General features: G+C 42.7%; 3 protein-coding genes across 9 annotated transcripts in view; 1 reads left to right on the top strand and 2 right to left on the bottom strand.

Moving 5' to 3' along the window:
* The window catches only part of Adam9 (ADAM metallopeptidase domain 9), a 125900-nt gene extending 125612 nt beyond the window's left edge, over positions 1–288 (bottom strand). For all 3 annotated transcript variants that reach the window (XR_002386350.2, XM_004855321.4, XM_004855322.4), the window contains exon 1: positions 3–288. Coding sequence is in view for 2 of the 3 variants with exons in the window: in XM_004855321.4 (XP_004855378.1) it covers positions 3–99 (97 nt within the window). In the remaining variant the exon portion in view is untranslated. The remainder of the gene's footprint in view (positions 1–2) is intronic.
* Positions 289–693: 405 nt separating this feature from the next.
* On the top strand, positions 694–6302 carry Tm2d2 (TM2 domain containing 2). Its single transcript, XM_004855324.4, has 4 exons — positions 694–920; positions 1648–1735; positions 3599–3714; positions 5448–6302. The coding sequence occupies exons 1-4, from the start codon at positions 694–696 to the stop codon at positions 5659–5661; spliced, it is 645 nt and encodes a 214-aa protein (XP_004855381.2). The 3' UTR covers positions 5662–6302.
* On the bottom strand, positions 919–21103 carry Htra4 (HtrA serine peptidase 4). 5 transcript variants are annotated; one of them, XM_087217338.1, is made up of 10 exons: positions 20446–21103; positions 19808–19907; positions 18684–18888; positions 17626–17820; positions 17165–17197; positions 15250–15364; positions 13983–14040; positions 13513–13608; positions 8518–8678; positions 919–1196 (listed from the first exon to the last, which is right to left on the bottom strand). In XM_087217338.1, exons 1-10 carry the CDS (start codon positions 20933–20935, stop codon positions 1060–1062), a joined length of 1590 nt encoding a protein of 529 aa, XP_087073464.1. In that variant the 5' UTR covers positions 20936–21103; the 3' UTR covers positions 919–1059. The 5 variants fall into 5 exon arrangements, with proteins under 5 accessions (XP_087073464.1, XP_087073465.1, XP_004855382.1 ...); XM_087217342.1 differs by lacking the exon at positions 919–1196 and adding an exon at positions 11300–11375 and having other exon boundaries at positions 8540–8678; XM_087217339.1 differs by lacking the exon at positions 17165–17197.
* Between the last annotated feature and the right edge of the window lie 37 nt (positions 21104–21140).

The raw sequence follows: 21140 nt of genomic DNA, 5'->3' as shown, positions 1-21140 counted from the left end.
ACCTGGCCGCTCCCCACTGAGAACCGGGCCCACCAGGCCGAACAACAGCAGCCAGTGGACACGGAGGGTCCCAGAGGGCGAGCCCGCTCCCGACCCCATCTCCACAGACGCAGCAGGTTCCACTCAGCGCTCCGTCACCTCTGCCTCCGCCTCGTCCATCATCTTCCCAGAACTCAGCCGGGCCCCGCGCGGGCCAAGATGCGCGCGCCCGCGGGCGAGCATGCGCGCGGCACTGACGCAACCCAGCCTGCGCTCCGGTCTCGCTCCCGGTAGCGCGCTCGCTCAACTGACGTAGGAAAAGTCCACTCCCCCGCAAGAGAATAGAGATTTCTAAACCCTTCTCGTGCGTCTACACCGGCCGGCCCCGCCCTGTTACTACCTGCCCCGCCCTCCATCCCAAACCCTCCCATTTGTGGGTTCGAGGAATCCGATTGGACAAAGCGTCCGCAGTGTAAGGAGGAGGAGCGTGAGACCCCGGAAAGGAACTAAAAAGCGAAACACAACCTCACCCTCCTGCCCGGCCTCTTCTGATTGGCTGTAGAAGTGGGCGGGGAGTCGCGCTGCGGCGGGCCATTGGCTGTCCAGTAGCGAGGAGGAAGGCTACTCGGAGCGGCCCGACACGGCAGCTTTAGCGGTGCTGTACCCACCTGGCTTTGTGGTTAAGGCCGAGTCTCCGCCGCTGGGCCGGGGAAGATGGTGCTGGGTGGTTGCCCGGTGAGTTACTTGCTTCTGTGTGGACAGGCGGCCTTGTTGCTGGGAAATCTTCTTCTGCTGCATTGCGTCTCTCGGAGCCACTCATACAACGCTACTGCTGACCTGGAGCTCACGTCCCCGGGCGCCGCCCACCCTGAGGTCCTGGCCGGTGCTCCGAACTGGGACTACGGCGACCCCCTCTCTCCAGTCATCCTTTGCTCCTACCTGTAAGCCGCCGGTCGTCGAGGAGGGTGGAGGTGGAGACCAGGCCCGGGATCACGCCAGGGTGGGAAAGCGGGGGTCAGACGCAGGCTGCCTGGTTTTAGACCCTCACCACCTTGAGACCCGATCTAGGGCAGGTGGTCATCACGATAGGTTCCGCATTTGTCTCCCTCGTTTGGGATAAAGCCTCGTGTGTCCGTGGCAGATTTGAGGGGTCCCGAATGTAGTGTGACAGCTTCTGAAGAAGCGTGCCAGGCGGTGGCTGAAAGAACCTACGGGTACTGAGTAGGGCACAAATGGAATAAATGACTTGTTACAAAAGCAATAGCTATACTGTTGCAGAATCAAGCCATTTTTAACATGGGGCTTCGATCAAGTAAAGAAAAGTATTTGGGAAAAGCACGGCATTGAGAATCCTTTGGCTTAAATGTTGCTCCTCATAGCCTTGTGGTTGTTTGCCTAGGAAGAGAGGAAACTCTGGCAGAAGTGGAATCCAAGTAGAAACAGGACTAGAAACACCTTCCCAACAAAAGGGTCATTTGGATGGCTGTCAATGTGACCTGTTGTGCTTCAGGGTCATCGACACCACCACTGGGCTGGAAAAGGGTCTAGGGAGTGAAAATGAGTCCCAGAAAACTTAGTCAAGAAACGGCTCTTGTCTGTTCTGTGTACAACTAAACAGCAGTTTTCAAAGAGGATAATGATGATCATGATCTGACTGCTGATTTTCAGACCTGACGAATTTATAGTCTGTGATGACCCAGTGGATCATGTTGGAAATTCAACTGCATCCCAGGAACTTGGTTACGGTTGCCTCAAGGTGAGCTTTTTGTTTTGCTCTAAAAGCAAACTTCCACAGAGAAATAGTAGGACCAAATGTTGTTAAAGAAAAACATAAGAGCCCACAAAGTTGCATTTTGTAGAAATCTGCTCAAGTGACTGTCACTGGAAATTTTCAGCATGGTCAGGATCAGTACCTGAACAAGATATTTAATATCCTCAGGAAGAAGCAATTTCTGTGCCAAAACCAGCTGGGTGAGAAGACCAATCTGCCTTTGATTCCTTTGGCCATTGAAAGTGACAGATTTGAAAGCTAAAATGTCACCTATCCTTCAAGGTGTGCCCTTTCCTGAAGAACAAAAGAAAGGCTATGCACTTTCTAAAATTGATTATAGACACATTTGGGGCAAAGCTCTTCTTGCTGCTGACAAGTTTATTTTCAGCAGATTCCGCCATGTCCTTAGCCAGTTGATAGGGTCTATCAGGATACTTCTTTATAGGAGGTAGTCAAGGAAAACCTTTGATGACAATGGCCTCTTGAAATGGAAAGAAGCCATTCAGATCCATTAATAATATCACTAAATCTAGGTGTACACATCTAGTCAGTCTCTCAAACACCAACAAAGTTCATATATCATCTTCAGACCATGATAATGAAAAATTCAAGAGAATTATAGGAAAACATCTTTTGTATTAAATCAGACACAGGAATAAACTTGAAAGTAACAAAAGCCAGAAGGCAACTCTTACTGAATCATGTAAAGAAACATTTTAAATACAGTGATATTTTGTTCTATTGAGAATTACTGATAAAAGCTTGATTAGCGTTGTATAGGCTTAACTTTGGCTCATTTTAATTAAAAACTAAGTTTATCTTGTTAAGGACCTCATCCAGAAGTCCTAAGGATTGGCAGTACTGGGGAGGTATTGGGAATAATCATCCTTATTTTTCCAGTCCCTTCCCTTTGAGGAATGCTCCAACAAAAACAGTAGTAAAGGATGGGCTAGGGATTTAGCTCAGTGGTTTTGCCGCCTGCTGCACAAGCGCAAGGACCTGAGTTCGATCCCTGGTACCAAAAAAAAAAACAGTAGTAAAGAACCGGGGATTTAGCTCAGTGGTTCCACCTCCTGCCTTGCAAGAGCAAGGTCCTGAGTTCGATCCCCGGTACCAAAAAAAGAAAAAAACAGTACTATAGTAAAAAAATGTACAGCTGTGTTTTCTCTGCTACATTCAGTTAAAGGGTAAGAGCCCCAGGTTTTTTCAAAAATTTTTGCTGGAATTTAAATTTACACTGTAGATGGACTATAGACATCTAATACTCACCTGTTCATGCCCTAAATAAAGTCCTAAGTCAGTTGATATTGTTAATTCTGTTAATTTTTTACATTTTTATTAGACCATGTTTGCAGTACCTAATTGATTACATGCATGGGGAGAGTTGGTACAAATGTACATAACACATCTTAATTCTTTTTACTTTCCCTTTAATTTTGCTTATTTATAATGGATATAAAAGACTTCCAGTTACACACTTGACTTTTTAAATACACACTGACTTTTCAAATGCTCCACTGTGTGCTTTTTCATGTAAATATAATTAAAGCAGTGTCAATTTCTTCTAAATGCCATTTCATTAAATTGATTATGGGGGTTTTTACTTTATTAATAAAGAGTCTAGTCATAAATGGAGAAAAAAGTTTATTTAAAACAATGCACATTTAGGGTGGACTCATCTAAAATCCTTGGATGTCACTGAACTCTATGTCTTTGAGCGAAGCATTACCCAACCTTATCAGAATATAGTACTCAAATAGCCTTTATCAATGAGTTTAAAGATGCATTCTTGTGTTGCTTGCTTTGATGAGTTTGTTTTTTGTTTGGGGTTTGGTGATTATTCCACAGTTTGGTGGCCAGGCCTACAGTGATGTGGAACACACTGCTGTTCAGTGTCGAGCCCTAGATGGAATTGAGTGTGCCAGTCACAGGACCTTCCTACGAGAGAACAGACCTTGTATAAAGTAAGTGCTATTTTTTTCTTTCTGTGTGTGTGTGGATGTGTGGGGGGGGGGGGTGGTACATGGAATTAAACCCAGGGCCTCATGCCTACTAAGCACAAGCTGCCCTGCTGAGCTATACCCCCAGCCCAAAGTAAGTGTTAATTTGAATAAGGTAGTTGATACTTGGATGAAGGTAAGAGCCATTTTCATTGTCATTCTTTGGTATGACTTTTAAGTGCATAATCTATTGATAAAGGCGATGGAGTTATAGTAGAGGACACTTTGTTTATTTCACTAAGAAGCTGAGTGTCTATTAGCACTCAGAATCTATCACCTCGTCCTCAATGTGCAGAAATCATACCAGATGACCTAGCTCCCAAACCCTGAAAGGCATAAACCCGGTGAAAAATGCCTTACTATTTTAGGAATCAACACTTCATTATGAAAAATGAAGATTACTCACTCTAGAAATCAGTTGATCTTCAGTTAAAGGGTTAGGGTCATTTCTGTAAATTATGCTGGAAGGCACAGAATTTACTTACACTGTTAGCAAATGGAAAGGGTCAGTGGCTACGTTTAGTGACAGTATTAGCAAATGCAGTTAAATGTCTTCATTATATGAAGGACAGAAGCCTCAGTACGTCCTCACTTTTAGCTGCCACAAAACAGCAAGAAAGATGTATGGAGATCAGGTGCGCGTTAGGAAACACTATACTTCTTAGACACTCAAAGGCAGCCAGCCAAGCCTCAAGAAAGGAGCCTGCATATGTAGAGAGGATGATGTGAGCTCAAACTCCACTCGCACCACAACATCTGTTACACAAATATACTTGGTAATTTCTTATCCAGTCCAACTCTGCAAAAGTTTTATATAATTATGATGTGTGACATCTTAAAAAATCTGCTTGGAGAGAGTCTGCCCCTCCCAAGCCTGATCAGTTCTTAAAGATAGCAAAGCGTGCTGGGCATTCTATGGTGCACACCTGTAATACCAGCACGTTGGGAGGACCACTATGAGTAATTCCAGCCTGGGTTACTTAGTGAGTTTAAGGCCAGCCTGAATTACATAAGGAGATCCTGTCTCAAAAACAAAACAAAAGGGCTGGGGATTTAGCTCAATGTTTTCACTGCTTTCCTTGCAAGCACAAGGACCCGAGTTCAATCCCTGGTACCAAAAAAAAACTTTCTACTTTAGAGATAGCAAAGAACTCAGCCAGAAGCATGGCCTTGATAGGCACACAAACTAATCCAGACCCATACTTCCTGAATCTGCCCTGTAACCTTAGGAGAGAATATTCCTCTATCTTGATCGTCCCAGGATCAGGGGCCAGGGCAACTAGGGACCACTCATATAGCCTAGAAGTTGTTGAAATTGCTCAAACTTGCCAGTCCTAAATTCTTCACCTTGCCCTGCCTTGGCTTTCCTACAGAAATCCCAATAAAGACGGTGGCCTAAACTTTCCCCTCATTCTTGTCTTCTCACCACTCTGGTGTCCTTCACACATGTCGCTGCACAGTGGACCATGCCTCCTGCCTCTAATACCCATGAGTATAATAAACTGGTATTTTGGGGAGTAGTCTCTTTTTAGCTTGCCTTTATGACCACACCAACTGAGCGTATGAGCAAAGAATCCAAAACAGAGGGTAAGATCCCACAGAGGAATGGTTATACCATTTTCTCACTTATATTAAAATCATTAATCTTTAAGTGTTTTTATTTTCCTATAAACATCTTTTTCTTTCCTTTTATCCAGGTATACTGGACACTATTTCATAACCACTTTACTGTACTCCTTCTTCCTGGGATGTTTTGGAGTGGATCGTTTCTGTTTGGGACACACTGGCACTGCAGTTGGGAAGCTGTTAACACTCGGAGGACTTGGGATTTGGTGGTTTGTTGACCTGATTTTGCTTATCACTGGAGGGCTAATGCCAAGTGACGGCAGCAACTGGTGCACCATTTACTAAAAAGAGCTTCTGTTACAACCCAGACAGAGACAAGTGAGTGTTCTGTCTTCCGAACTTATCTCTATGGGCTCAGACTTCTTCGATATCAGACCTGAACATATCTCTCTTTGGAGGGAATGGGTTTGTAAGAAGAATTCTTTGGACTATGGATTTTCAATCCAAATCCTACCTTGTGAACTAGAAATGACAAGCAAATGGTTTTGTGGGGATCAAATTTGTACACCTTTCCTCATGTACAAAATGTAAAGGCTAATGACTAACTTAATAAACTGCAGATTAGGTTTCCACCTTCTTTATTTCTGTACTTTGCTGGTCTTCAGTCCTTTGGAGGAGAGAACCCAACAAGATAGGCAAAGTAAGTATTGTTATCCATATGCCTTTTGTGATGCTGTCTTCATGCAGAGACAATTCAAACCTGAGCCAATGAAAATTTTAGCAGAAGTAGACATGGCCATGGATTTTAAAACATACTGAAATTCTGACTTTTTAAATTTAAATTGTAGAATAAATTTTGCCAACGTGGAATGCAATATGAGTATTTTCTGTAGGGAGAGTGAAACTCAAAATTACATTTGTTTTGCTGAAAGTTACTCACTGAAATGAACCACTCTGTTAATAAACTCTACATGTTCCAGAGGCAATATATGCAGTCCAGTAATTTCATTTCAGTTATGGTTTGAATGCTGTACCAGACATGAACGAGTTGAGCTATTTCTCTCAGGAGCAGAATTGTCCTATCTAAAAATCCTGTGTCTTCTAGTTTTTGGAGCCCATGTTACAGGATGATAAAACTCCTTTCACAATTAGGCAAGATAAAATGAGAACAGCCATGCCCTTGGAAAGAAAAACATATTCCTACTTAAAAGATATAAAATATTAGGAGAATTAGGATGTGATTTATGAGTGTAAGGAAAAACTAAACATTCTGTCAAAATAAGCATGACAGTAAAAACTCTTACAGTGGGCTACAGCAATCAGAAATGGATACAGTTAAGCTTTTGCACTCCCAAGTCCCTGGGAATAAAAAGAAATGTTCCCAATTATACATGGTTTTAAAAACCCAGTTCCCATCCTTTGCAATTGAAATTGAAAAGAACTATTAAATATAAAATAAAATAGATTTTGTATACAAGTCAAACCTAGAGCCTGCTATTCAGAATAATTTATAATGGGGCTGGGGCTGTAGTTCAGCATATACAAGCACCTGGATTCGATCCCCAGTACAAAAACAAAGGGGAATTACTTACAAAATCCAGAAGCAGTCAAGGTAGAATTCTCAGTTTACTCTCATAATAACTGACTTAAAGACCAAGAATCACAGAATAACTTTCCTCAAAATGTTCTATCATTTTCCTAAAAGTTTCTTGTTTATCAACCCTGGTTTATCAAGCCTGGTGTGATCACTATTCGTCTATTACTAGAGGTAGCATTATGGAAAAAATTAAAACAGATTACTTTGTTGTATCTTAAAAATTCTGTACCACATTGACTTTCACTTTGCTTATAGTAGCATTTATTGGCAGATTCTTAATCCATAATCTCTATACCCTAAGGCAATATTTTTAATATTTTTAGTTGTTATGGATCGTGAAGAAACTAGACCCTCTCCTCAGATAAATGTACATGCATATGAAATTCTGCTTAGAATTTAATGGGGCTTCAAAGTTACCATATTAAAAAAATAAAACTTAGTTTTAGCATAGGGAGATAGCTCTTGCCTAGTATGTACAAGGCCCTGGGTTTGATCTGTAGACCAGCACAAAAAACAAAAAAACACTTCATTTTTAGGGGGAGTTTGAAAAACAGGAACTAATAATTCTACAATAAGATAGTACATTTAAGTCATAAATCCGCCTCACCTCACACTTAAAAAAAAAAAACTCCCTAAAAATGTTTGCAAACACCATCAAAAGTTATTTTGTTAACCAGGCACCATGGCACATGCCTATACCACCTACTTTGGAGTCTGAGGCAGGAACATGGCACATTTGCCCCAGCCCAGGTGACCTAGTGAGACCCTGTCTTAAATTAAAAAATAAAAAGAGCTGGGGATGTAGCTCAGTGGTAGAGTGCCCCTGAGTTCAATCCCTAGTACTACCCAGAAAAAAGAAGAAAGAAGAAAAGAAAGAAAGATATTTATTTCCTTGAAAAAAATGAACTGTGAAATCATTATTGCAGGAAGAACTCCAGTAAAAAATTAAAAGTCTGTAAATTTTCAAGAAACTATTTTGTAGATCTTTTCAGTTAGAAGCCCTGTTGGTAACTAAAGTTGTTTCTATTGCTAGAGGGATAATTTGAGAGTCATTAGTAATATTCTTGTGTGATAATCCCCCCTTATTAAGTTTCAATTTAACTTCTAAATTATGTCCACAAACTTTGGCCAAATGTGATACAACCTGGAAAACTGACTAAAGAAAGGAGTAATATTAAAATATTTTGCACCCTGAACTCAGGTTGTTTCTTAGTATTTGGTAAATAGATGCATTTGTCTATGTGTGTGTTATATCTAGTTTGTGGCTATAAGACAAGGCTTAAAATACTGAAATGTCTCTGTCAAGGTTTTATTAGAACCTGTGCCTATTTTTTAGTTGTCTCCTATCTGTAAATAAAATTTTATCAACTCCCAGACTTCCTGGCATAATGTCCTTCCACTTGGCTTAGAAAGGCTACTGTATAGCAGAGTGGCTCCCCCAGCCTCGTGATGCCCGGCCCTGCATGTGTGCATTTAATTAAACATCATTTTTCTTAATGAGAAAGAGCTCCAGAAACCCCCTGCCATCTGTGGCACATCTTCAATACAAATCAGATAATAAAACTTTGGTTTTGTTAAATATCTTTTAAAGCAAGATGCTTAACTGATTATGTCAGGTATGACTGTCAGAAACAAGGTTTGACTCCCCCGACGCACAATAATGGAAAGGGAATCACTGTCTTTAACTGCTTCAGTGACATCGGCTGTGGTGGAAACAGGCTGCCCATTGATGCTGACAATTACATCATGGTCTCTCAACCCAGAGCTGAGAAGGAAGAAAAAATGAAACACCATGAAATTCTAAGAAGAGTTCTACTCCTCCCCACCTAGAATGTAATCCCTCTTTCTCACGGCAATACTATTTTGCTGGCATTAAACATACAAACAGACATAACCTTAATCCAAATATGATAGCTGGTCTAAGATATGCTACAAAATCATCTGGAGGACAACAATCCTATTTACCTTTATAAAATTAATAGCCTTTGAGAATCATATAAGAAATTTACATCACCCATATTTTGAACTTGGTTTGGAATGGAGAGCTTAGTTTTTTTTTTGTTTTTTTTTTTTTGGTACCAGGGATTGAACTCGGGACCTTGCACTTTTGAGGCAGGAGGCAGCATCACTGGGCTAAATCCCCAGCCCTGGAGAGTTTAGCTTAGTCTATTCATCTCTGACCTCTCTCTACTTCAAGCACATTCCCAGTCTTACCAGCAAAAGTACAAAGGCTGACCAGTGCATTTTTCCTCTACAGCTGTACTCTGATCAATTTGATTTGGGTGGGCCACAGTTTAAAAAACTGAAGAATATGCTGAGCTGCATTATAGAAATGTTGCTTCCAGCCTTCCAGGAAATAAAAAGCTACTCTCAACCTTCCAAGCCTAAATATTTGAACCTTTGATTCTAGGTTCCTTTTTCCAAAAGTTGTGATTTTATTCAGTCTCCAACATATTTGCTTCACACAATATATATTCTAGAAATGAAAGCAATTCCAAATAATAAATTCTGTAATAAACAGATAGCCAGGCTGGTGGTTTGTCTTAAAAGTGAAAATATGCTGGAAGAGAGTCATCAAATTAAATGACTCAAGAAGAAACCTAATTAAGGAGCACAGAAAGCACACACACACACACACAAACACACACACACACACACACACACACACACACAAATGACAGTGTAGTAGAATTACCAAGATTTGTGGAATTTAAAAAGGAAATAAGAGTGTATACTCACCATGCACAAGGCCCTGGGTTCAATCCTCAGCACCAAAAAAAAGAAATAGGAAATTTAAACAAGCAGATGTGAAGAGAAGCAATATAGAGCTGCATTCAGGAAAGGCCTTGGGGAACAAGGACAGTTTTGTAGGATGATTTAGAACTGTCTGCACAAAGAACTTAAGTCATAGCAGCTCTATGCATAGGAAAAGAGAACAAGAAAGAAACCTGCAAGTTATTACTTCACACCAACTACATACCAAATATGAAGAACTAGGCTCAGGTGAAATAAATGACCTTTCCTGGGTCACACAACTTTTAAGAGGTGAAAGTAGGATATGATTTGGCTTTTAAGACTTGAAAACTCATCACTTTGCCACTAAATCACTCTGCCTCTCAGAAACAAGAAAAGTGAGACAACAGAGGGTTTCAGCCAGGGTCCACATTTCTCTGACCCACAGTGTAACTTTCTAAGTTAACCATTCTATATCACAGCTGCTCCCCCCATAAAACTATACCTACATCATAAGACTGTCAGGGGCTCAAACAAGTACATAAAATACTTTAACTTGTGCTTGACATACAGTAAATGCTTCCTAAGTGCCAGCTGTTACTACTGCAATTATTGTTATTATCATTATCATCAGATGTGAGTAAAAGTCATAAAGGCTGGATGTCCACATGTCAGTGACTTCCAGCAGTAATTCTCAGTTCTAACACCTACAAAGCCCTGGGGATCTTGCTAAAAGCACAGATTCTAGCTGGGGGTGTATCTCAGCAGGAGATCGCTAGCTTAGCATGTACAGGCCCCTGTGTTTGATCCTCAGCACCACAAAGCAGGGTGCAGATTCTAATTCAGTGAATGGAAAGTGAGGCCTGTGATTTGGCCCTCTCACCAGCTCCTGCTGATGCTAATGGCCTGATTACACACCATATTTTGAGCAGCAACAATTTAGCTGAAAGCAGTCGTTTTGGCCTTTGACCAGAAGTTAAAAAATTAGGGGTGGGAGTAAGGGTAGCAATCAGGGCCAGAACCAGGAAAGTCTAGGAAAGCCCACAGCAAGCCAACTTTATTAACATGAGATCTAACACTTAGCCATGCCAAAGAATTGATACCTATGATTTCTTTCCACCTATGAGAATTGCTGTAGTCTAAATAGATTATGAGATCTTGAAAAATAAAAATGGTGGAAGAAAGATATGAAGAAGTAGAAGACAAAGGAGAATAATATATATAGGACAAGCTACCTCTTCCCTAATATTAAATGTTCTAAAACAACAGCAAAGTCAACTGGAGAACCTTCCACAGGGGCTGTTCTGCCCTTTGATTTTATGACACAAGTCTCAGCACTGTCCTCTGACACTGTCATCTAGAGCTCAAAGTAAAAGGTGTTTTAAAAGACCTACAATACATACAGTGTTAGGCAGATACTTAGACAATAGCTGGCCTGAGGGACAATATGAGTCCAAAATAATATGATGTGCCAGATAGTTAAATGGAGAAACAATGACCTCAGTGTATAACACAATTGTAATAATTTCTTAAATCTCAGACCCAAAGATACATGACCTCTATTTCTGGAACAAGGCATACAGCATACCTGGTTGCCATAACCTATACCCCAGTGACCCCAGAAATGGGACCATTCTTTAAAGACCTTCCCACCTTAGACGAAGATCTGATTTAGATGTCTTTCTTAAATTTCTTGCATGATTACGGCCCCTGAGAGAACACTAACCATCTGAAAAGAACAAGTAAGACATTTTTGAGATATTGACATTCCAAAGCAGCCTCTGAGAAAATTGTCCATAAGCATCCTAACCCTCATCATTCCCTAAAGGCCACAAGGACACCTCTTGTGTATGTAAAAAGACATCCAAACTCACAGTCAGTGCAGATGTTTACATGGTGTTGCCCATCTTCTTGCCTGAAGATGTAACTCTCTATACATCTACTTTGCAATAAACTACCTAGACTTCTGCTTAGCCACCTATGTGTCTGAACTGAATTCTTTCATCAAAGCTACAAAGAACCAACAACCAAGAAGTGAGAAGCCAGCTTCCTGGTGACAACACTCTGGACTCTACCCATTCTTATTAACTGTTTATTATTTAACTCTTTAAGCTATTCATTTATTTACTATAAGTTAACAGCTATTAATACTTAATAATGATTAATTACTTATAGTGTAAGAGTTAATAGTTACTAAGAAATACTTAATATCAAAAGGGTAGTGTTATGTTTTAGATATATAATGTCCCTCAGAATTCTCATGTGTTACAGAAGGGGACCGAGTCTTGGGAGGTGCTATCGACTGATGAGTTCAAAGCCAAACGTGCTGTCAGGAGGTGGGGCCTGGTTGGAGGGGACAGGTCCCTGAGGACAGGACCTAGAAGAGTGTATCTTCTGCCCCACCTCTTCCCTTCTGTCTCTGCTTCCAGGTCACCGTGAGTTGAGCTTTTCCTCCACCACGCTCCTCTACCATTCTGTTTCTCCCTTGGAGCCTGCTTACTATGGAGTGAAACCATGACCCAAAACAAATCTCTCCTCTTTTACACTGTGGGCATTAGTATTGTGTCTCAGCAACATGAAAGTGATTAAGACAGATAAGTAAATTTGGGGCTAGGAATGTAGCTCAGCAGGAGAGCACTTGCCTAGCATGTATGAGACCCTCAGTTCAATCCCCACAACTACAAAAACTGTGGTAATTCCTAATAAAATTAAACTATTGTCATATCAGCACTGTCCCATAAAAATATAAGGCAAGCAGGGCCAGGGATTTAGCTCAGTGGTGCCACACCTGCCTCGCAAGTGCAAGGTCCTGAGTTTGATATTGGGTACCAAAAAAAAAAGGAAAGAAAGAAATATAATGCAAGCCATATGTGACATTTTAAATTTTCTGATACCACCTTTTAAAAAAATTTAAATAGATGTAATAAATTTGAATAATGTATCTTATTTAACTGAATGCCATTCTCGTTTTAACATGTAACAAACATTCTTAAATTTTTCCATAGATATTTTACATGCTTTGTTTTATACAAGTCCACTTGAAAATGAAATCTATTTGAAAAAAACACATGCCCAATAGGGCATTATATAATGATGGTCTCTTACACAATGTAAGGATTAAAGTTAAAGACTCTAGGGCTGGGGATTTAGCTCAGTGGTTTTGCCGCCTGCTGCGCAAGCGCAAGGACCCGAGTTCCATCCCTGGTACCAAAAAAAAATAAAAAATAAAAAAATAAAGTTAAAGACTCTTTCTAAAACAAAAAGAGAAATGGGAAAATATTATGCACTGCTTTGAGGTTTTTTCATTCAATCAATTAAAATTAAATTTTAAATTCAGTTTCTGAATGTCACAATTTATACCTAGATGTCCCCCCAAGCCTCATGCACTCTTAGGTGGGGCTTTTGAAAGGTAACTAGCTCACAGGCATCTACGGATAAATGTGCTATTAGGAAAGAGGACCTGATCAGAAGAGGCAGGTCACTGGGGGCATGACCCAGAAGGGCATCTCTCCCTCCCCAGGTCCTCTCTCCTCCCTCTCAGCTTCCTGGCCGCCATGACATGAGCTGCTATTCTCTGCCAGACCCTTTCACCATGCCAATTCTGTCTTAGAGTCACCCAGCCATGGACTGTAACTGTGAGCCAAAATGAATCTCTCCTCCTTTGAGGCGTGGGTGCCGAGTATCATGTCCCAGCAACAAGAAAGTAACTAAGATATTGAGACAATCTGGCCAGATTTCAGGTGTTCAGTACACACTATGTGCAGGCAGTGGCCAAGGTAATGGACAGAGCAAGTCTAGAACTTTCATCATTCACTACAGCACACAATCCAGAAAGAGCACAGAACTCTGGAAAAACCGGCACTGACCTCTCAGCAGCTGTTCCTTGAATCACTTCATATACAAAAACCCCAGAACTCATATCAGGGAAATTTGGATCTTGCCTTTTCATTTCTTGAAGAAGGCTAGGAAAAGCAAGAGGGTTAACACACACATGAAATCACCCGAGCCCTGGTAAAAGCTGGAACTCTTACTGGTCTCCTGTCTGTTTTGCTCAAGGCGCACAGGCACCCAGGACAATCATTTGCTCTGGGTGCAGTGTGATCCTCTATGTTAAAGGCTACAGCCACTGGACATGATATAGTGCATCCCCAGTGAAAGATGCTCTTACACAGTGAGTGCTGGTGTAGGCAGAGTCAGGTACATATCCTGTGACAAACAGAGCCCGTGGTCATAAGAGTACTTCACTGCAGTCAAATGCATTAACTTTTCTATCCAAATCATCTAGCTATGACTTGCCTCAGAAAAACAACCCAGACATAATCAAAGTCATGCTTACTTCAAAGAGAGGGGCAGCATTCGCAGACCCAGATATTTCTTCTGCAAAGGAACCTTGCCTGGAAAGGAAAAGTGTAATAATGTGTGACTAACAATAAAACTTCTTTCCTTTTGGCACAGCTTAAAAGACACCCAAGTCCCAGAGTCTCTTTGTGATTGTAGCTGCCCTTGCATGCTGTCTGCCATGAATTATATGCTTCATAGAACCTCTGTCAACAGCACAAATGTACCTCCTGCCTCTAGCCCATCCAAGTACTTCTGGGTACCTCTCGTGCCTGGTTTTGTGCCCAGTCCCCATATGGCCACTCAAACAACCAATATAGAATCTAAGAATCAATGACCCAATCCTGTATAGAATTCAAACCACTGTCTCCACAAAAGATAGAGGGCTCCTACACAGGATCCTGTGGGTTCACTGAATGGGGAGGCAGCCACTACAAGCAGAAGATCACTGCACTCCGAATCAAAAGAAGTGGGCTGAAGTCCTACTTCCACTACTTGGCTCATCCACTTCATCTACTCCAAGAGGAAAGGCTTTAATTTCTTCAAAATCTTACTAGCAACTAGCAGCCCCTTAGGATGGTGGGAAATTCAGTTTGTTTAATGAGATGGAATGACAGAACTGGGGAAGAGAATTAGTGACACAGAGACAAAGAAGAGGAGTTTGCTGTAATCAAGGGTCTCTGCCATAGAAGAGAGTGGCAATGAGCCAGAAACAGAAGCCAAAATGTTCAGGCTGGGCTTGAATTCACTATGGAGCCCAGGCTGGCCTCCAACTCGCAGTGATCCTCCTGCCTCAGCCTCCAGAGTGCTAAGATTACAGGTTATAAAGGAACAGAAAGGATGAGTCAATAATGAATATTTGTACCAGAAAAATAAACAGCAAATTTGATGATTGTTAAGAAGAATATCACACGTAAAAACAAGAAGTGGTTATTCCTGACAAAGATGTAAAGTTTACCCTCCCTGTAGATGCTGCTGAGGTTGCTTCTACTACAGACAGCAGTTGCCAAATAGAATATAGATCCAGATGGAAAACTGGGACATGAGGGGAGTGTCACAGCATCACATGGCCACAGAGAACATTTGGTGAGCTTCTGAACAAAATCAAGTGTTTTAAAGGAAATCAATCAAGACAGATTCAGTACTTTATGCACTCTGGTTACAGATATAAGCATAAAGTAAAAGATGATGATAAAGAAAAAAAAAGAGATAGAGTGCTCCTGAGCAATACAAGAGGGGACCAAAAACCCCCCAGCTCCCTTCACCTTTCAACTGGCGCTCATGGTATTCTGCCAAGAACTGGCGAATTCGATCTGAGGGAATTGCAAAGGAGATTCCTGCGGTCACCTTCAGTGTGTTTATGCCAATCACATCACCATCCTGGTGAGGGAGGAAACATCATTCAGTCATGAAGCTTTGCAAACTGAACAGTGCAACAGCAGAACAAGCAGAGGAAGGAGTGGAGCTCATCATTTTGGGTCAGAAAACAAGGGCTTCTTCAATAGAGAGCACGGATGTTACTTTACCAGATGATTAGTGTGCTGGGATAAAGGAGAAAGAGAGGAGAATGGTACACATGCAAAGTTATCTTTTTTCCAGGGCCAGGATGCTGAGAAATTTTTTTTAATCTGTAACTCATTTTTTCCTCCAGTAAATTCTATTGATTTTTACAAGTAAGCCACAGTTTGTATTTTAATACAAATAAGAGGACGAGGAACATTTGACTTTTTGTTGCTTAAATGAAACACAGAAAAGACAAAAAGCTGTTAGATTTTTAGCAACACTTCAATGAAAGTATTCAAGAAAATTAGCAAAAGTGACCTGAGGGAACAAAGGTCTGCCAAGCTAATGCTATGAGGTAGAAAATGCTTTTCTTCTCATGCACTTCATCATCCTTTAGCTTTAATTAGGTAGTGGCAAGGGTAAATAAGAGATTCTGATCATGTTGAGACATACATTATAATGCAGCATATCTGGACTGTGGCTTGAAAGTCTGCATTTCATCCCTGCTCTTGGTGAACTCACTGTCTAACTGAGAAGGTGGCCACAAAAAATTGTTTGAAATATTATTAACAAAATGCACTTAATAATTTCACAGATTGTTAATCTTCTTAAAAGCAAATGTAGCCAGGAGTCAGGGCACATGCCTGTAATCTCAGCTACATAAGAGGCTAAGGCAAGAGGACTGAAAGTTTGAAACCAGCCAGGGGAATTTAGCAAGATCTTGTTTCAAAATAAAATAAAAAGGGCTAGAGATGTGGCTCAGTGGTAGAGTCCTTGCCTAGCAATCACAAGGCCCTGGGTTCAAGCTCCAGTACTGCAAATAATAATAATAATAATATTTATAGAAAAAACAAAATCATCAGTTCCAAGGGACACAGAAAGCAGGAGTCAAACAGCACTGCACTTTTCTATGCTTTCACATGTATTTGAGCAACTAGAAACCCTGACATTTCCACTACAGATGCTGCATAAAATAGATGAAACATGTATTATGTACCAACTCCCCACGATGAATGTAATTGTATGTATTGCAAGCATGTACTAATAAAAATTAGTAAATATTCTTAAATTTTTAAAAATTAAAAAAATACATGACAGAACAATGGATTCTGGTTGTGATTTTCTGTCATCTATAAGTAGGTCAAGACTGAAAGCATGGATAGTCCTCATTAAATAAGAAGCATTCTTATATGAGGAATGGCTCTTCATACACAGCCGCAAGGGATCTTCAAGGATATACATTACATAGAACACTTGGTCATTTGGTATAAATCTGGGCTTAATATTTAGGGCTTTTGGTAACCACTCAATAAAAACAAAAACCACGTTGCTGAGGAAAACTTTGAAGTAAGCCAGGGCCAGAACCCTGGTGTTCTCAGATGAGATCACACACTGGGATGATAAGTTGATCATAGATCTTTTTTTTTTTTGGTACCAGGAATCAAACTTGGTCCTTGCATTTGCGAGGCAGGTGGTCAAGCCACTGAGCTAAATCCCTGGCCCAAGTTGATCATAGATCTTGACTTTTTCCCTAACCATTTACTTAAGATCCTAGAATAGGAAAGTTTCATTTCACAACTCTCTAACAAGGAGAGTATCCATGTTTGTAGTATAGAATTTGGAAAATCTTTGAAAGTTAGGAAGAAACCTGAAGCAGGAAGGAAAATGGCTACTTACCAAGTTCACCAGAGGCCCCCCAGAATTCCCGTGCTAAAGACACAAGTTGAAAAAGCCATCAGTAAAGCCAATGAATATAGTCCTCCATGTCATTTATATATAGTTTCCACTAAGCTTTACCAGAACCAGCCTGTTCTAGTGAGCTGTTCTTCCCCCAAGGCAGACAAAATGTTGCCACTCATCATCACCAATACTGAAGTCAGCGTAGATAAAGACCAACTGCAAAAGGACCCTACATTGTACAGTAGTGGTGACCTCTATGATAAGACACTGAGAGACCATCCAAAAGTAAAGATGGCAACATTCACATCAAACAGTCTCAACTTGAACAATGTGGCATCCATTCTTCTCATAGGGATCTAACTGCCCTTTAGACCTGCACAAAGGCCAAAAGAAAGTTTCCTCCTCACTGTACACTACAAGTATCTTTGGGCTGAGGACAGACCTCCTCAGTGACTTACATTAATGATGGCATCAGTCTGGATATAGTCTATGTCTGAATCCTTCAGCCCCAGCTCTTTGCCCCCTCGCTGAGTGGTACTGACGATCCCTGCAGTCACTGTGTTCTGCAGAGAAAATGGGCTGCCCAAGGCCACCACGAACTCTCCAGCCCGAAGATCAGATGATCTTCCCAGCAACAGAACAGGAAGGTCAATCTACACAAGGGCAAGGAAGAGTGAGGAGGACAGAAAGGATAAAGAAAAAAGTGAAGACCAAATAAACAGAATATTTGTATGTAACAAATGTATGACACTATCTCTTATCATTTCAGCACTTAATAAGAAGTACCAACCCCACACACACACTCGATCTACTGCTTCTTCCTCAAAGTCCAACTACCACCGAGCTCTCACTTGCTAAGATGATTAAGACCATCTCTAAGATTGAAAATTGTTACTTCATAGAAATTACTATTAGTAAACCACCAATGAAGTAACTGATGATGCTAAATTGACATTAGCAATTCACTTAATACCGTAGCTCAAAAGTTTACAAAGTGAAGAAGCCACAAACAGGAAGGAGATCAGCTAGAGCAGCATTTCTTAAACTGTAATGTGCACATGAAACATCAGGATCTTATCAAAATGCGGATTTGAGTCACTAGGTCTGGATGGAGTCTGAGGTTCTATATTTCTAAAAAGCTCTCAGATGACATATCCATCCTGCTGGTGTGCAGCTCACACTTGGTGTAGCAAGGACCTCAAAGTGTTCTTCAGCAGCTCTGAGCCCACTGCAGTAATTTCTGCTATCTTAAGCAGAGAAATGATTTTTCCCAGAAGTGGCATCTGCTGAAGGAGAAGAGAACAAGGAGGGAGAAGGGGAGAGGAAGAAAGAGGGGAAGAAGGAAGAGGAGAATTGTCAGGGATATACAAACAGGCATGGAAGAAAACAAAGGAGAGAAAGAAACCAGAACAAAGTATATACTCGATAGAAAAGACCTGGTGTGGGTGTGGAGTGTGAAAGATCATCAAACATGAAAATCCTCAATAAGATTGTAATTAAGCCCCAAGAAACTCACATTTGGTTCAATCTTAATTAGTGCAAGATCCAATTTATGGTCAATGTCCTTGACCGTGGCTGCATACTGGACCCCACTCTGGAGCTCCACCTGGATCCGCTGCTGGTTGGTGAGCACATGTGCATTGGTAACAATGAGCCCATCCTCAGACACTATGAACCCAGAGCCACTGGATGCAAGGATGTCCTTGCTGCCGAGGTGTGACCTGTCTCCAGAAGACAACAGTACAAATAGTAGGGGTTTCTCTGCCTGTGAATCATGAGGCCTCACATGGAGTAAACATAGCCTCCTTACACCTCTCTCAGACATTGTACAGTACTTTCCCTGTCTGAGTTTTCAGCATCTCCATGTACAAATGAACCACATGTGCCTTGCCCTGACCTTCTCCCACGAGGGCTCCACCTCTCCTCTTCCAGAGCTGCTCGGTACAGCAATCTTTGAGTCCTCTGCTACAAAGAGGCCAACCCTAATCCCAATACTCTGAGTAAAAGTGGGTCTAGCACCACCAAATCGAGGACCCAGGGAGGGAGGGAGGCAGAGGGGTCTGGTTCTGACCTAGTTTCCACTATCAACCGACACTCTGACACAGGAAAATCAATCCTACTCTTTGGGTCTGGATCTCCTTGCATGAAAACCAGGAATGGAGCTGGGCAGGATCACCAAGATGCCTGCTAGCTCCTACATCTGGCCTTCAATTTTATCTGTGACAAATGAAGGTGAAAGAAGCCCCAGCCAACTAAGTGCACAGGAGCAACTCAGATTTGGAAGCCAGAACCTTTTGTGCCTCTGCTTTTTTTTTTTTTTTTTGTACCCAGGATCAAACTCAGGACCTTGCTCTTTCGAGGCAAGTGCGGCACCACTGAGCTAAATCCCTGGCTCTGTGCCTTTGCTCTCTAAAGCACTTTACACAGACTTTCCTCCCATCAGTTCTGGGGATCAACTGAGCTACCACTGTTCAGATGTGCACTGAACTACATCCCCAAAATCTCTTTGAGCCTGGGATCTCTTCACAGAGGCCTTTAGGGATTTGAAGATTCAATGATGCTTGCAAAGGGCCTGGAGCAGATGAGTGAGGCCTACCTCACAAGTCTCCAGCTGGGGTAGTCTTCCTCCTGTTACTTTACCTGCGGAACAGCTGCAAGTGAACCACAGCAGGCGCCACCTTCTCCACCACCATAGCGATGAAGTTGTAGTTGCTCCGGAGCCAGCCTGCGCTTTGGGTGCCTGTGAAGAAACCTCCGAGCTTGGGGCAGGCAGCCTCCCTCAGACCACAGTAGGTGTCAGTCTTGGACCTCGAACTCACTTCTCCCCCCTTTCCTCTCCTCTTTCCCTCTCCTTCTCCCATCAGGCTCCCATAGTCTTTCAGAGGATCAGGCCTGTCAGGCCAGTTGAAAATAATTTAAAAAAGAAGATGGTATTCAAAAGATGAATAGGATCTGGTGATATATATTTTTCCCCAAGATAAATATAATTATTATGTATCACAAACATATACTAATAAAAATAAAGTAAATGCACGTAGGAAGTATTTGGCCCATAATAAAGTGTATCAAATATACAAAAAAGTAATGAAAACTGAATGAGGAGAAACCGCGCAGCAGCCGGTAAAGGACACTTGTTAGGAAGAAAGAAAACCAAGAACAGCACAACTGAAGGGCTGCATCTGGGGCAAAAGAAGCAGGGAGGAGCCCGGCCATGGAAACACGCAAGGCCCGCCCTGGCTCCCCGGGAAGGGTCCCCACGGCACGCGGGCCCTACTCACCTGGGTCGCCGCAGGCACCTTTCTGCACAGGCACGGCCGGGAGCGCGCCCTGGACGCGCGCGGCGCGGTTCTCCGCCCGGAGCGCGCACAGGCTGGGGTAGGTGCGACCGTTGCTCCCGCACACGGCCGCGCCCTCCACGGAGCAGCCGCAGATGCCATGCCCGCGCTCGTGCCCAGATGCTGGGAGGCACCGCAGCCCCGCGGCGCACGGCCGGCCCCGAGCCCTGACGCAGGCGTCGCCCTCCGCCGCGGGGCACACGCGGCAGCACCGACAGCGGTCGAGCACCGGCGCGGCACCCGCCGAGCAGGTCGGCAGTGGGGGGCAGCGCGTCGGCTCGCACGCGTCGGGGCAGGGCATCGAGGCCTTGGACCTCCGGGCCTGGATCCTGGGCACGGGCGCCGCGGGCAGCAGCAGCCAGAACAGGAGGACTCGTCCGAGTCCGAGCCCGAGCCCGGGCACGAGCCCAGCGCCCTGCTGCCGAGGTCTCATCTTGCTCCTTGCCTTTGCTGCTTTTCCAGTTACTTCACTGAGCTCACGACTGGTATAAAATGAGCAGCACTTCTTTCTGGCCCGGGTGCCAGCCCCAGACTTTTAAGGGGAGAGCCTGTCGGACATCATACACACACCCGTGCCTCCCCCAGCGCCGGTCCTGCCCAGGCCCAGGCCTCCCTCAACAGGGAGGTCCCTAGCCCTG

Source organism: Heterocephalus glaber, unplaced genomic scaffold (genome assembly GCF_053883595.1).
Source record: "Heterocephalus glaber isolate CG9 unplaced genomic scaffold, H.glaber_assembly_v1.0 deba00001461, whole genome shotgun sequence".
Taxonomy (NCBI): Eukaryota; Metazoa; Chordata; class Mammalia; order Rodentia; family Bathyergidae; genus Heterocephalus; species Heterocephalus glaber.
Note: the sequence above shows the minus strand (reverse complement) of the source record. Positions and strands in the feature narration are given on the sequence as shown.

What these genes read in the sequence shown, in the direction of transcription:
- Tm2d2 (XM_004855324.4), top strand. Translation starts at nt 694, where the DNA reads ATGGTGCTGGGTGGTTGCCCGGTGAGTTACTTGCTTCTGTGTGGACAG. An exon ending in TTGGTTACGGTTGCCTCAAG is followed by an intron (nt 1,736 to 3,598) that starts GTGAGCTTTTTG and finishes ATTATTCCACAG; the next exon opens with TTTGGTGGCCAGGCCTACAG. An exon ending in GAGAACAGACCTTGTATAAA is followed by an intron (nt 3,715 to 5,447) that starts GTAAGTGCTATT and finishes CCTTTTATCCAG; the next exon opens with GTATACTGGACACTATTTCA.
- Htra4 (XM_087217338.1), bottom strand. Translation starts at nt 20,935, where the DNA reads ATGAGACCTCGGCAGCAGGGCGCTGGGCTCGTGCCCGGGCTCGGGCTC. An exon ending in CCATGAGCGCCAGTTGAAAG is followed by an intron (nt 14,041 to 15,249) that starts GTGAAGGGAGCT and finishes TTTCCTTTCCAG; the next exon opens with GCAAGGTTCCTTTGCAGAAG. An exon ending in AGTCATACCTGACATAATCA is followed by an intron (nt 1,197 to 8,517) that starts GTTAAGCATCTT and finishes TGCCCTACTCAG; the next exon opens with TACCCGTAGGTTCTTTCAGC.